This window comes from Colias philodice, chromosome 23, assembly GCF_061535455.1.
Source record: "Colias philodice isolate Cphi_HAF_F1 chromosome 23, ilColPhil1 Martin Lab GWU primary, whole genome shotgun sequence".
Taxonomy (NCBI): domain Eukaryota; kingdom Metazoa; phylum Arthropoda; class Insecta; order Lepidoptera; family Pieridae; genus Colias; species Colias philodice.
Window position 1 is genome coordinate 1834878 of NC_143108.1, and position 16778 is coordinate 1851655.

Sequence of the window (16778 nt, forward strand, 5' to 3'; positions counted from 1 at the left end):
AAAAGCCAGTATAATTTTATTCGATTTATTTACAAAAAATGAATACATAATTTGCCACTTTTAATACTAACAAAGGTTCAAATAAATGTGATATGACTGATACATGCTAAACACATTGGTCCCTATATGAAATACAAATTTCTATATACAGAAAAAAAATCGAAAATATCAAGGCAAAAGTTTTCCTATGACCTATTTATTACCTACATGCATGCCAATAGTAAAGTGGCTTAAAATTAGATTTACATTCTTTATTCTATCAAATATAACATAATCAATATATACATTGTTATTTTTACTAAGGTCGTGGTTGAAATAACATTAATTATTTACATAGTAAGACAAAACAATGATTACAAATCTAAAACTAGATGCTTTAGGAACTATCATATTTCTACAATAAACAACCTTAAAACTACTTAACTTACGATACATATTTGACTAAAATAGACCTCTTCAAGATATCTCACATTTTTGGTTTTACATATAAGTAAACTAGTATTACATAGATTCTATTATAGCCTTTTTAATATAGGCCATGAATACCAGGTGAAAGGTAAGACGTTTGACGAATTTAGACAGGAGCTTCTACTCATGAAACTGAACAACTTTTGTTCTACAACTTTGCTAAATTCGTAGAAAAAAATTTGGACTTTGTATGGAAATCGGTCAGCTGATTAGCGAAGTTTCCTTACAAAGTTCAATTTTTATACGAATTCAGCAAAGTTGTAGAACAAAAGTTGTTCAGTTTCATGAGTAGAAGCTCCTGTCTAAATTCGTGAAACGTCTTACCTTACACCCTGTATAATATGTATTTTAAATTCGAACCAGTAGTATTCACTGTGCATTTACATCACACGAATATAGAGCTGGAGCAAGAGCATTCTTTCGTGATCTTTTAGTGTAAACGAAAACTCGTTTACAATGTTGTTCAGTATTAGAACATTGCATATAATTGAAAAGGACAACGAAAGAATGCTCTACGCCTGTTTACACTAAAATAATTTGACATAATGGGGTTAGAATGAGCATTCGCTCGTTTGATGTAAATGCACCATTAGACTTGTTCCTTCAAAGTTCAAACATTTTTTTTAATACAGGATGTCCCACCGTTGGTATAGGTACTAAGCTCAAATGAGGTTATAGTTTTGCATACGCTGAGTACGTAAAAAATACTTAAAAAATTCCAGACGCATTTTTTTTTCAAAATAGATGAATTCTTAGAACTCTTTGTGTACACCCCTAACAAACAACCCGCCTAACTTTTCCACCCGCACGTGAGCTATCGTTTAAAATTATGTTTTCATAGACAAAATGCTCACATTAGCGAAGCGGTATATGCCGGCTGCGCGAAGTTAGAGAAGAAAACATGGATTTTAAGGAAAAATTTTGATGTAATTTTGTTGTTTAAGTATTTTTACGTGATCAGTGTATGCAAAACTATAAATCCCTTCGCGCTTAGTATACCGATAGTGGGACACCCTGTATAATACCTACTAGTTATATCAAAAACTAGTTTCACTACATAAAACCAAAAATGTACCTCAAGCATACATTACGTTACAAAAACGTATTTATTTTACAATTTTCAAATTACTTAATACCTGTATGTTTGATAAATTGTATTATAGGTATTTACAATAATTAAATTTCTTATCAGATCCGGTACAATTCAGATCTTAAATTATTTCATGTTATTAAATTGGAAATTGTTTGTATTGTTCACAATAATTATATATTTTATTTATTTTATATTACAGGTTGGTACTTATTGTCTTAAATTAAATTCAATTGAGACCCGATTCTCAATTTTTTCCCGAGTTTAAGCAACTCAAAATGCAAATTGAGTTGCTAAAAATAATATTTGAAAAATTTAATTATTTTCGTTCGTCATATACATGTTAACTATATTATATTTAAATTGTAAAAAATAGATTTGGCACATAGATCTTAAATCTAAGCCCTTTATTTCTTGACTGATATGATATGAGATGGTGTTTTATTTATCTACCTATATTATATTCAAGAACTTGCATTGTTTGTCTTATATAACTTTTTGAAGGAAAATGCATTTGAAATTATTTAGTTTTAGAACTTCTAATTACTTGTCTTGTTAATAATTATTTACACACAAACGAATACATTTCCTTTCACAATGTTAGCTATATAAAAATACTAGCGATCCGCCCCGGCTTCGCCCGTGGTACCTACATGTTTAAACTATCCTATCTCTCAAGTTGGATCGAACTGCAAATGGTGTGCGAATTCTATTATAATCGGTTAAGTGGTTTAGGAGTCCATTGAGGACAAACATTGTGACACGAGATTTATATATATATTTAGTTATAGAAGTTCTAATTACTCTCTTGTTTAATAAATTATCCTTTAAAAAAACAAACAAATACATTTCCTTTCACAATGTTAGCTATATAAAAAGTTCTACACACCATTTCTGGTACAATTTATATGATACCTAAATGCAGTCTAGACTTCCCAGACTAGCTATAGTCCAGATAAAAAAAACAATATTTTTTCATTAATTAGCTAAAAAATTCGGTACATCCGCAGCCAATACACCCATTTTCTTTGTGACCATTTACCTTCCCGTTCTCCGGTCTGTATGTATAGAAAACCTCGCAAAATGCTGTATCGTCTCGCGGCAGATTGTAGTTAACGTGTTTTGCTGCGAGCCACGCGGCGCCCATGGCGCTTGACACGCGCAAGCGGACTAGCTCAAGTTCCATGTTTATCTGAAAAATAAATACACTATTTAAATTTTGATATATTTTATATGTTTTTATGGTACCATCGAGCTGATTCATAAACACATTAAACGTGATGGTGGCAGAAATGTTGGACATCTAATAAAATCAATCAAATTTGGGATCTATAAATTCGTCTTGCAACTTTTTATTTTTAACTTTGAGTGCAGTATTCGCACACTGCACCAATCAGCGAAGCGCGTGAATGCATTCTCTAATGTATATATGCAATTACATCTTCAATCTTCACGAACGTGTGCATTTAGTTGTTAGACTGTGCTGTTTGGTAGTGGCCCTGCCTTCCAAGCCTGAGATTATTATTTATTATGTCTCACCCTTCGCTCGCTAAGCACGCTGAGCACGCCCGCCCTCAGCACGGGCCAGCTGTTCCACACGGAGCCCACACACACGACCCGCACGCGGCCGCTCGCCCGCCGCGCTAGCGCCGCCACGTGCCGCGCGAGGGACGCCCCCGCGTCCGCGAACACGTGCTGTGCGAGGGGGTCCCCGGTGTACGCTAGTTCGGAGAGATGTGCTGTTAGACCTGCAAATAATTATTTTATTCATTAATGAACTTAAAATAAAATAATAATAATAGTTTAAAAAAAACTAAAAAACACGCTTTTTATAGAAAACCGAACTAAAAAATGGAAAATTTTATCAAATTAGTGTATTGTCATCGGTCCTCAATAAATCTACAAAGTTTGAACGAAATCTGGCCGTTTAAAGTGGGTCAAAATCGCGCCCAAAGAAGTCGGTTACAAACATACAGGTGAAGCTAATATAAAGCGTGTAAAAAACGCAGTACGAATACGACTGGCGCGAGCGTATCCCCGGTGTACGCTAGTTCGGATAGGTGCGCTGTTAGACCTGCAAATAATTATTATTTTATTCATAATCGACTTCTATAGAAGAAATTCTCAAATCTACTGTAATTTTTAATGTTTAGGGCTATGAATAAAGGTATAAAAAACTATGAATGTAACTTTAAAAGCCATGTACTTTATTACAACGTAGACAACGCGGCAGTGTCCCTAAATGCAAATGCATAGGTCGCGCATGAGCGTGTCAATTAGGTACATTATTGCGAAAATTGAGCTGTTATACCAATTTTTTTTTGTATTGTATTAACTAATTTAAATAAAGACTATTCAAGAAGACTTGTAAGTATTTAAACGTGACTCAAACTCAAAATAAAGATTCATGTATACTTTTGCAAGTGTTTATAAATTGCATTTTTTAAAATAGCACCACATCGTAATTTTATGTTATCTGCATTTTTCGATTTTCCACGTACAAAAATTGAATAACCCACCCTAATTATTATTTACAAAAAAATTACTCTTGTGCATAAAACATACTTCTTTTCCCTTTTTACGTTGTGTGTATATATTTTAATAGTGTACAATAAACTCACCTGCAAAAAATGACTTCTCAAAATGTTTATACGCATACGGCAGCAGATCCGCTTTTGTTTCAGCCTTGAAGTAATTCCTAACTACCTCCCAAACTTTGTCCGTGGGGTGGGGAGAGGCGCGGAATCCGTCATTATCGTCGAATATCATTTTAATTGCTCTGTGCGCTATCCAGTATGCTGGAATTCATAAAAAAAGAATAAGATATTATTGTGGTGGTAAAAAAATGGCGACTTTTGCCTTATTTTTTCATAGTTGAAAAAGAGAATTAAATATTTTGAAAAAAAATCGGAATTTTTCTTAATTTTCGTTAGTTAGTTATTTAAAAACTCACGAAGTAGTTTTGTAGCATTATTATGTTCACAAAAACACAGAATGATATTTGTGTTATTTAGAAAAAACCTTTTTAGGTAATAAAATATTATGATGAACATGTACCGACTTATATGAAATATATAATAGTCAGTAGGTATATAGTGAGGTGCAGTGTGTTCAGTATAGTATGTATTTGTATTTTGTATGTATTGCATTGTGTGCAAAAAAGGAAAATGTCATTATAATTCAAGTCAGATTAACCGAATGTGATATTGCAACGATAAGGAAATAATTTTAATATATATGTACTTATTTTCTACAATATATTTCATACATGCAACATGCTACATATGTTGCAATTGGAAAACTACAACGTTTATTCCATCTAGTATAATTTTAAATAGATTATCAACAATTTCAAGGTATTAAAACAACCTACCACCGCCTTCATCCCCAAGAAGGTATCCCCATCCACCGCAACCAAATTGCTGACCATCTGGTGTCCTGAGCAAAGCGTTTGATCCTGTTCCTGTAAATTACAAAAAATATATTACAAATTATCTATACAAATCTATACTTAATATTATAAATCTGAAGAGTTTGTTTGTTTGAACCCGCTAATCTCGGGAACTACTGGTCCGATTTTAAAAATTACTTCGGTGTTAGATAGCCCTTTCATCGAGGAAGGCAATATATAATATTATCATCTCGCTAAGCTAACAGGAGCGGAGCACTGCAGGTAAAACCGCGGAGCACAGCTAGTAAATAAAAAAATTGTTAAGGTAATATTGTAAAAAAATTAAAACTGATAAATTGTGAAATGGGATTCAGGTATAAATGCTCTTATTAATTATTTCAGTGGGAATTTTACTTTTGATAATGTGTGTGTGTATGTTTTACTTTTGAAACTTTGTCATTCGTATATGAGCAACGGTGATATTGATAGATAATAATTAATAGAAGATCGATTCATAACGACATTAAATTATAGAAAAAATATCGGAAGAAATAATACATATACATATATATATATATATAAGTGAAAGAGATATGAAAAACATCAGCCCCTTTCGATGTTCACTAGCAAAATAATACCTAATATGCGATGTACGTTATGTTTATAAGCTCTTAAAATAAATTATTGGAAGACCCCACAAAACAGAACTTCACTTTTTCATAAAATAATAATATCTAATAATGTTATTATTTTCAGCATATTCAGTACACATCTGTTATTGCAATCGACTCGTGCGATAAACATGCAATTAACTATAGATACCATTTGCGTCATAACGATGATGTTTTGTATATAATGTACTCGATGTTCAGTCAGAAACAATGTTATATTAGTATTTTAATCATCTAGGATACCTTATATATTCAAATTAATAATAAATAGTTATTACTAGCTTTCCGTCCGCGGTTTCGCGCTCGTTGTCAAAGAAAAACCCGCATAGTTCCCGTTCCCGTGGGATTTCCGGGGTAAAGACCTATGCTATGTGTTAATCTAAGTTACTCTCTATATGTGTGCTAAATTTCATGGTAATCGGTTCCGTAGTGTTTGCGTGTACATAAATTATTTAAATGTTTGGTCATAAATAATAATGGGAAATGTGTAAAATGTAAAATATTTTTATTTATCGTGATACCAAAATCTTTTATCTATATCTACGTCTATATATAAATAAATATGAATCACCAAAATATATGTACGGGCTTGCCAAACGATTGCATCAATTAATATGATAATAATATATCTTTTTTGTATAAATAGTATTCATTATTGAATTTATTTTTGTTACTGTAAGATGCAGAGCCTCAGCTGCTTAAGTAATGTTTTTCTATCTTTTAAAAAATAAGATAAGTTACGCGGGCAAAACCAAGATGAGCAACTTGTATGATCTAAAAACTAAACAGTATGTGAGATAGTCGTTTCCGATATTACACATTCGCTTGATAAGGTCATGCGTTTATTAATTAATATATGCATAGAATTTTAGATTTCAATGCCATTTTTGGATACTTTAGCGCGTTATTTAATGTATTAGCGCGTTATTCTATAAATAAAAAAAAGTATTTTTTGGAAAAATTCCATTTAAATGTGTACCAATAAAAAAAATGTTCTTCTTCTATCGAAATGAAGTTTAAATATTAAATAATAACTATAGTTTATAAGTCTAAAGATTTATATATTATTTATATTATATTATTACTAGCGGCCCGCCCCGGCTTCGCCCGTGGTACATATGAAAAATAGATGTTGGCCGATTCTCAGACTTACCCGATATGCACAGAAAATTTCATGAGAATCGGTCCACCCGTTTCGGAGGAGTATGCAGACTAACATTGTGACACGAGAATTTTATATATAAGATTATTATATATATAATAACTATAGTTTATAAGTCTAAAGATTATTCAATGTAATCGCTCAAATGCCACCAGTGCCACCACCCACTTTCTATGTCTGTACGTATCTCTACTATGTACATAGATAATAAGAACAAAGGTAAAAGCACAGTAAAATGGGTACGAGTGTCGTATGTTTTATAGGAAATGTTATTTAAATTATTAATACCGAACTCAAAAAACAGCTAAACAGTAAAACAATCGACCAATAGATCAACCTGAATATGGCCTAACCATCTACATGATACAATAAGGGCCGATTTTTCAATGCTTGTTTAAAACTTACCCGTATAATAAAGTATTATACGACTAGTGGTCCGCCCCGGCTTCGCCCGTGGTACATATTTCGCAATAAAAGGTAGCCTATGTCCTTTCTCGGGTATCAAAATATCTCCATACCAAATTTCGTGAAAATTGGCTCAGTAGTTTAGGCGTGATTGAGTAACAGACAGACAGACAGAGTTACTTTCGCATTTATTTTTTTAGTATGGATAATATTAAAATGTCACCTGAAAACTATCAAATACGGGCAATCAGAATACGTTTTTGAATAAGTTTTAACCTAAATGTATTCAAAACACTGTAACAACATCCCTAATTATAAATGCTAAAATAACTCAGTCTGTCTGTCTTCTTTATGCCTTAATCACGATTTGGATAAAACTTGATACAAAGATAGTTGAAGACCAAAAAAAGTACAAAGAAAAATTCCGGAAACCCCACAGGAACGGAAACTATACGGGTTTTCCTTATACACGGGCGAAGCCATGGGCGGAAAGCTAGTATACCTACTAGCTTTCCGCCCATGGCTTCGCCATGAAAATCTAGTAAAAAGTAAAACAAAACTTTCATCGATTGCAAAACGAAAACAACATGACGTTATAAATTCACAACACGTCGCGATCAAGGCAAGGGGTTATCAGATGTCCCATTTACTAATGAGAGCAAGATACGTCGATCAAGGTTCATTGTATTGGTTACTTGTTTCCTATTGCGATATTATCCTGGCGGTGTAAGGAGAAATAATTGATTTTTGTTTGCAAATAGAAGAACACATTGTTTTTTTGTTGTTTGAAGACATCGCAAAGGATTGGTCGGTTGAAGTCACGTAGTAAGAAATAATTGTTATACTGCCTGATGTAAAATGTAGAACGTTATGTTATCAAAGTTAAAACGTATAAAATGTTAGGGAAAAATGAGCGAAAATTAGTCAAAATGCCAAAGGTGTGGAAAACCAGCGAAAATTTTAAATTGAATTTTTTACATTTGTTTTAAGCATTTTTTGTACTATCTATACTCTATCCGATCTAAAAGGTATTTCATTACATATTAAGTAGTAGGTATTAACCACACGCTTATAGATACCGCACGTGTTCGTATAATAGCAACAATTTATTATTTATTTTCCATAACTATGCATATGCGCATCTATAATTACACTTGAGGCAATAAATAATTCATGCAACAAGCAAATGCACAATCTTCCCTCTATCCTCTAAAGAAATGATTATGGGCCCTCTACATAATGGGCAGCGTTGGCCCAATAAATGATCGTCGATGTTTGCTGCCAGTATAATAGAATAGAATAGAATAGTAGTAATACAGCCAAGGCCAATATCATTACACTAAAAATACAATGACATCAATCGAAGCAATCAAAAAATTGTTCAATTGATCTTCGTAAAACGGTTCAGGTCAATTGCCCTGCAGAAATACGTCCACAAGTAACATAATCATATGATGCATGATAGAGTAGTCTGTAATAATAGCTGTCCATTTCATTTCATTTTATTATTCAAGAGATTCTCTAGAAAGCAAACCCATCAAATACATGTTGAGGAAAATGTAAGGATTATATTTTGTATTGAAATATTCCTGGACTCTTCACAACTGAATGTAGTCATGTAGTTCCCATAATAAGAAAAGTTATAAACAGGCAACTGCTAAAAATACTTGTAAATATTTTGGTCTTCTAAATGCACATGTACATTGAAAATAGCAATGATATCAAGAAATCCTGAATCACAATATAATAACGTGTGTCCTAAATAATTTCTCCAAATATATTTTCTTGCTTTCCTCAACATTTTTTGAATCGGGAGAAAAACCACTGAATTAATTTGTCAAAAAATAATTCAAATGGAAACATTTGAGACGATTCACGTAGCATTTTTAAATAAAATATTTACAACCAGTTCGCAAAGCAGTTTCTACAGAGAAGAGCCAGAATAAGACTGTAGATACTCTTTTAAAATCCTGTCAAATTACATATACAAAGCCATGATAATTAAAAAATAATTAATAACCATATTCGGAAACGTCTCTAGATGCTGTGGAATTCCTTACCACCAGGCGCTTTTTTGCCTACTCTTCTATTTAAAAAAAAATATTGCCTTTTTTACAGCTCTAAATGCTTATTAGCTTATTCTATACAGTTCTAAAAGCATTTCCAGATAGTCTACTTACCAGCAATAAGTACCATGCCTCCTTCAGTAGCGCCTGTGAACAAGGAACCGGCTGTGTCCGAGGCTACGAAGATCTCTTGAGCACAATTCTGGTCCATTTCTTTGACGCGCCTAGCTAATTCTGCGTTACTGCTTTCTTGCTCACAGCCTGATAGTGTTAGACCCTGGATAATCATTAATGATTATAAAATTAAATAAATAAATAAATATTATAGGACATTATTACACAAATCGACCTAGTCCCACAGTAAGCTCAATTAAGGCTTGTGTTGTGGGTACAAGGCGACGATAAATATAATATTTTAATAAATACATATATAGATAATAACACCCAGACCCAAGAACAAATAATTGAGTTCATCACACAAATATTTGCCCTACTTAAATTGAGTTTAATCTTTGCATGGTTAAAAAGGGGATATTATAAGGTGCGTAAGAGTTGTGTCATATTCAATACCAAGGAAAATTATAAAAATTTAACTAACTGCTCGTTCATTTATGTCGTCGTTATGAGAAAATATTTTGTTCTAAAATAAAGTAACTTGCTTTTGTGTTTTTGGTTTACTACAAGAAGATCTCACTACAAAATTATTTCTGCGTGGACGGCGTCACTCGCAGCTGATCATAAATCATGCAGCACTTTAAATGGTACATTTTAATGGGGAAACAAGAAAAATACAAAAAATCTTACTAAAGAATCCAAAGGCACAACCCGTGGTACACCAGCGTCGTCTTTCGCCAGTTCTACCATCTTTATAATTCTGTTGGCACATTCTTCAATACCGAGGTTCCAATGATTTGTGCCGAGCCCTTTTGAGCGGCCAACCACCTTCCCTGTTTCGTCGCAAATCACCAGATTTGAATGTGTCGCGCCTCTGTAAAAAAAAAATAGTTTTTAGAGTGGAAAATATCTTACTTTTGGTAGAGGTGGTGGAAAATTCAAAATATAAAGTACTATTTTTTTCTCTTCAACCTGTCCAATTGTGTACTTACATCATTATCGGATAACTTTATCCGATAATGATTCATAATCTATACGTTTTCTAAATTTTTTTTAGTAATTAGTTTCGACATCGTTGTCAGTTACAGTTTCCGTATTTTTAGAAAATCTGTAAAATCTGTGCAAACAATTTTTGCGTCAAAATAATTTAACTTCAGTCTCGGCATCTTATATTAATTACAGGTGTAAGTTACTAATTAATTGATCTAATTAATCTCATCAACATTCAAATGTCGTTTCAATCATATTCAAGGACGCGATCAATTATTTTTTCCTGTTCCAATAGCTGTTTGTCGTTTTAAGAAGCATACTTGGATATTTGCTGATGTAATGGGACTCAATTTTATAATTAACAAAACAAAATGTTGTATCATAGAATTTTGTGTATCAGACTCTTCCTAAGAAAGCAAAGCAATCCCGACCAGAAGTTATCATCAATTGTTATCAATTACTATACTAACTGCATAGTATAACAGAAAGTCGATTCCTAGTGTATATTTGCCCTAGTTATCTTTTAAACTACGAAAAAAAAATGCGGTTTTTTTTTAATAAATGGACCGGTTCTCGCGGAATATTTTAGTATATAATTTGTTAAGTTTTAGAAAAAGCGGGCGAAGCCGTGGTCGGAAAACCATTTTATTAATACAGATTACAGTCTAAAAACCAATCGATTTGGCATATTATGATAATATTGAGGAAATACTCTATTTTGCTATTCAAGTTCAAGGTGATAAGGGCTTGTTAATAGATTTTTGATATCTGATAATACCGCCACAAGCAGGTTGATAAACGAGATAATAAATTTATTAATGATAGCGGTGTGTTTACACTTGGTAGAAAATAGGAATTAGAATTGCATGTTGCTATTCAATCTACCTACACACTAATATTATTGATTTTTTTAAACAAATAATCTCCTCAGATTGTTTTATTGAACTACGTACCGAAATTCAAATTCAAAATTCAAATTCAAATTACATATATAGTATATTTATTTGCAAGAATGCAGTTACAAAATATGTGTTGCAGCCTGCAGGCGAATCTTACATACGAATTTTAGGAACCTCGTAAAAATCATACCTATTGGATTTTTTAAATTTATTTAGATAGTCCATTTATCGAGTAATATGAGTCTAATGATGCGTTGAATTGAATACGATTAAAATTATCCCAATATCTACGAATAAACATTCGCTTAGTAGTAAGTTCTGCCGATATGGATAATAAATCGAAGCGATTTTATTATTATAGTTTATAGAAAATATACCAGAAATAAACACAGAATAATAACTAGTAGCTAAAATAAATAAAATGTGTTTGCAATATGCGCGGGCCTCATGATATTGATTAAAAAAGAATACATAATTGTTTGCCTGGTAGAGATCGCTACCTAGCGATAAGGCCGACGTTTGCTTATTTTAAATGTATATTTCTACAGCAATAAATAACTATTATTCATTTATTTCGGAGTATATATTTGTAATTAGTGGTAATTAATCTCAACCAAAGTCAGGGTGAAAAGCTAGTAAGTATGATACAAAAAACGCACTTCATAACAATTTGTTTTGAACTCATGAAATTGATAGCAGATATCGATTCAGGAAGATAGCGACTGTTCATTTGATCATATCTTTATTATTTACATTAGGGATGTAACGATACATGATTTTGCCGATACGATACCGATACCGATATTTGTAGTAATGTATCGGCGATACCGATACCGATACCGATATCGATGGCTTGGTAGAAAAATAAATACTTAGTGAATTATGCATAAAAAGTTACCAACATTTAACAGAGACTCAACTGTTAATCGTATTCTTTTAAATAAAAATGCCAAATCAAAAAACAACAAAACCATTTATTTTAGTATTATTATTTTACAAAGTCAGTTAAACTTTAAGTAATACACATAGTACATACAATCAGTACCTAATAAAAGTTTACTATTGGTAGAGATTTTTCAGAAAACAAAGTGCGCACGCACGGGCGGCCTCCCGCATCGTTCATTGGGCGCGGTTTTTTGAATTGTTTGATATCGGTATCGGTTGTTTTATTATCGGCGATACCGATATATCGGCTTGCCGATTATATCGGCCGATATATCGGTATCGGTATCGGTATCGTTACATCCCTAATTTACATGTAAACAATAATTTTATAAACTTTATCGTGAGTGCATTCATTTTATTGCAAGTGAAATAGGTACATAGAGCGTACAAATTTATAGATCTATCATCTATTATAAATTATTTATTATAATAAATTAAAGTAAAATATACATATTTATTATTTCAATATCTTATAGATATATGTATAATTCTATGGCTATCGAACCTAACACTTCGATAGAGATGCATTCAATTTACTATAGCCATAGAATATACTAGCTGCGCTTAGCGGTTTCACCCGCGTGGCTTCGCTCCTGTTGGTCTTAGCGTAATGATATATATAGATTATAGCCTTCCTCGATAAATGGGCTATCTAACACCGAAAGAATTTTTCAAATCGGACCAGTAATTCCTGAGATTAGCCCCGTCCAAACAAACAAACTCTTCAGCTTTATCATATTAGTACATATATACATACGTAATACGTATATAGATGTATACTCTATGCTATAGCGGTAATATAACGAGACTTTTAAACTATTTTTACCTATAAGATTTTATTTTGTGTAATCGCAAAATAAATGCTGGTTTCATATAGGCACTATTTAAATCTATGAATAAACTGGATTCATTCCGTTGAGGTCAAAACCAATCGTAATAAGGCAAGGGTCTAGGCTAGACATTGAATTTGTTTAGACTTTATATTTACGTACAAGATAACGTAAGTACTCAATACATACCTACTATCTTTAGACAACACGGTAAAAAAATCTTATTTTGCCAAAATAATGTTTTTTTTTCAATACAGCAGCATAAAATAGGTAATAAACACGGACATAATAAATTGTAGTTAATTACCAAGTAACCCTATTAATATTATAAATATGCGAAAGTTTGTGATGAGGTTGGTACATCAGAATAACATGCCTATGACTTACCTATGTGCTATATAGGAATACTTCATAGTTTATTTTGACCGCGGGTTCTTTCGCGGGTGAAATCGCGCGGCACAGCTAGAGATTTATAATTTTCCTAACGTCTGAATTGTCTGGGTACGTAGGTATTAGGTACGCGAAATTTTACAGTCTAAATGAGACAGCTCGATTACCTACTAGGTATGTCTTGTTTACACTAATATTTTAAAATTTTGGATTTTATTTAAAAAAAAAACAATACATTTACTTACTTAGAATCCTTCGAAAATCTTTAGGCTTTACAAAATAATTACGAGACGAAAATACGCGGTAATTCGCCAGTTTAGTGAATAAATTCGAACAGTACGTACTATGGTTCGATTTAACCCACTTACAACGGCGATAATAGAAGTACGACTATCCCATTTTAAACTTTCAAATGTCAATAACCTGCGTTACATAGAAAATGCGTATGTGTGCAACATTTATATACCTATAATATTATGTACTTACACACACTTTTTACTTCAATTTAATTTACATAAATAAATAACTCCACGGTGATATTTGAAATAGGCTTTCGTATTTTGTGAGAAATTAGAAATCATAAATTCAAAGGAAGAACAATGAGACCAAATTTTTTCGTTTTTAATTTTCATTCGAAAAAAATAGGTATTTAGCTTCTCACATATTGATAAAATTCGTACAGATAACGCATTACAGTCTATGAATAAATAAATTTTTTTTAATAACCTACTTACTTAATATCGAATAAAAATTAAAATATTATGGATTAACGACTAATTCTTCGTAATTTTTATTTAGAGTTTAATGTTCTATAGCCTACGAAGTATTTATAAAAAAAGTAATAATTAATTTTTCTAATGATAAAAAACCACATAAACAATGACGGATATAATAAAATCCAATCACTATTGATATAGAAAAGTAAGCGCGAAAAGTGTTCAAGGTTGTCAGGTGCAGCGAATTCTTCACATTCTTTATAAAAAAAAACCAGTTCCCTATTAACAATCTTAATGCCATCACATAAAGTTTATTTTGAATTATATTCCATATGCAATGTTTACTTTTTAATAAACGTGGCCAGCTTTTTAATGTTGACATTTAACTTTTTTTTTTGTCGTGAAGCTATAAGATACTGTATCGACTGACATATTGTATGTAACCTGTAGGTTGTGTATATTTTAATTAAGCAATTGTTACAATAATTTGTGCATTTCGAAATAGCAAAGAATTCAAGGCAACCTTTCTACTTTCAACGATATTGTAGTAAGCAATACTCGTAAACTATGTATATTGAATTAATAAATGTTCTTACCCCTCAACACCGCCAAATAGCTTCAGTCCATTCATAGTTTAAAAACAATGAATATTATTAGACTTGTAGTACAGCAACAGTAAGGCGTATTGGCGGTAACTTATCAATAAACTATAATCACAATAAACACAACAATTTGCCACGAACACGGCGTCAAACTAAACTCTAAAGCAAAAGCCAAAAACTATTAAAATTTCAATGACAAGTGACAACTGACGGATTCATGAATCGTTGTTGTGACATAATCAATGTCATATTGACATTTGACAGATAACGCACTGGTTCACGTCATAGATAATATTTCGTACTGCTCATCCTTAGAGCGTTTTCACATTATCCGATCCGATATCGGATATCGGACGCCGATAGCCGATATCCGATATCGGATACAATTTGCCCTTTCACATTGTCCGATAAAATCGTTCCGATATCATCATGAGTGTTGCCAGAAATTTTTAGAGAAAACTAAACTAAATTGCCAGTTGATAAAAAAAGGTATAATTAAAAAAAATCAAATGTTATAAATCATAGTTGTACATGTACATTAAAAATAACTACGATAAAGAAAAACAACTTCAAAAAAGAAAAGTAAAATGTAAAAAAAAGATTTGATATCACAAATTACTGCATATTATTTAGATGTGCTATTTACTAAATAGTTTTGATATCGGTCATTTGTATAACATAAAATTATACTTATGTTTACACATTATAAATTAAATAAATTTATATCAATACCTACTACAACCTAGTAAAAGTTAATAGTTTTAGTAATACATATTAGTATGTAAATACTAAATACCTTTCAAAATCTATTAAATGTATTTTTAGCAAGACGTACCTAGTCATTTAGTCATTTTTTCACTACATACATTTATAAAAGTTCATGTAGTACCTATGATAAATTTATTAAGTGATACAATCTTTGTTCACATTTTCTTTTCTTTTTCTTAATACACTGTAATATCCTAAAATAATATTGTCACTCGTTCAAATATATTTGTAATATGATTGTTGTACCTATAAGTAAAGAGTAAAGATACATAAATTATTTTATTTTCATAAACAATTATTTTAGAGTTTTCAAACTTTGTATTCTTTGTTGTAAATTCAATATATATATATATATATATATATATATATACTATTATAAAGGCGAAAGTTTGTAAGGATGTATGGATGTATGGATGTATGGATGTATGGATGTATGGATGTTTGTTACTCTTTCACGTAAAAACTACTGAACCGATTGCAATGAAATTTAGCACACATATAGAGGGTAACTTAGATTAACACATAGGATAGGTTTTATCCCGGAAATCCCACGGGAACGGGAACTATGCGGGTTTTCCTTTGAAAACGCGGGCGAAGCCGCGGGCGGAAATCTAGTTCAAAATAAAAATAAAATCGGTGTGAAATCTCCTCCTTTTTTTGTTAAAAACAAAGCACTCAATGACAACAATACAATAAATAGCACAACCAACATTCGAGTAGTAGGAGGAGCGAGGCAGAATGAGATAAAATAAAGATGATAGACACTTATGTTTTCGAAGATGGATATTTGAATTTAAGAACGCAATATATTTTTGTTTACTTCAGTTCAGTTAATTGTCGTATATTTTAATTCGGCAAATAAAAATACCTGCCGTATAAATCGTATTTTAAATGCCTATTAATACTTAAATGTGTGTTTTCTTAATAAAAAAAGGTTTCTTTTAATAGAAAGGGTTTTAGGTTAAAAGCAAAGAATTTTTTTAAAGATTGAGCGCCCTATAAGACTGAAAATACACAAACTAGTGCTTTTTTGCTGTTGGTATACTGCCTTTTCGAAAATTGAGTTGGCAACACTGAACATTATCGTCCGATAGCCACTGGGAATATCGGTGTCGGCTCCGATATCCGATATCGGACCGGACAATGTGAAAGACAGGCACATATTTCATACATTTTACTTCCCTCCGATATCGGATATCGGCTATCGGCTTCCGATATCCGATATCGGATCGGATAATGTGAAAACGCTCTTAGTGCTCATCGCGCATGCG

General features: G+C 31.9%; 1 protein-coding gene and 1 long non-coding RNA gene across 2 annotated transcripts in view; one reads left to right on the forward strand and one right to left on the reverse strand.

Moving 5' to 3' along the window:
* Positions 1-16778, forward strand: part of LOC149477868 (uncharacterized) — a 395772-nt gene that overhangs the window by 313023 nt on the left and 65971 nt on the right. The gene's annotated exons all lie outside the window — the stretch shown is intronic.
* On the reverse strand, positions 12-14905 carry Nagk (N-acetylglucosamine kinase). The gene is made up of 7 exons (XM_089709789.1): positions 14734-14905; positions 10058-10241; positions 9368-9530; positions 4932-5021; positions 4180-4356; positions 3098-3306; positions 12-2750 (listed from the first exon to the last, which is right to left on the reverse strand). The coding sequence occupies exons 1-7, from the start codon at positions 14766-14768 to the stop codon at positions 2541-2543; spliced, it is 1068 nt and encodes a 355-aa protein (XP_089565915.1). The 5' UTR covers positions 14769-14905; the 3' UTR covers positions 12-2540.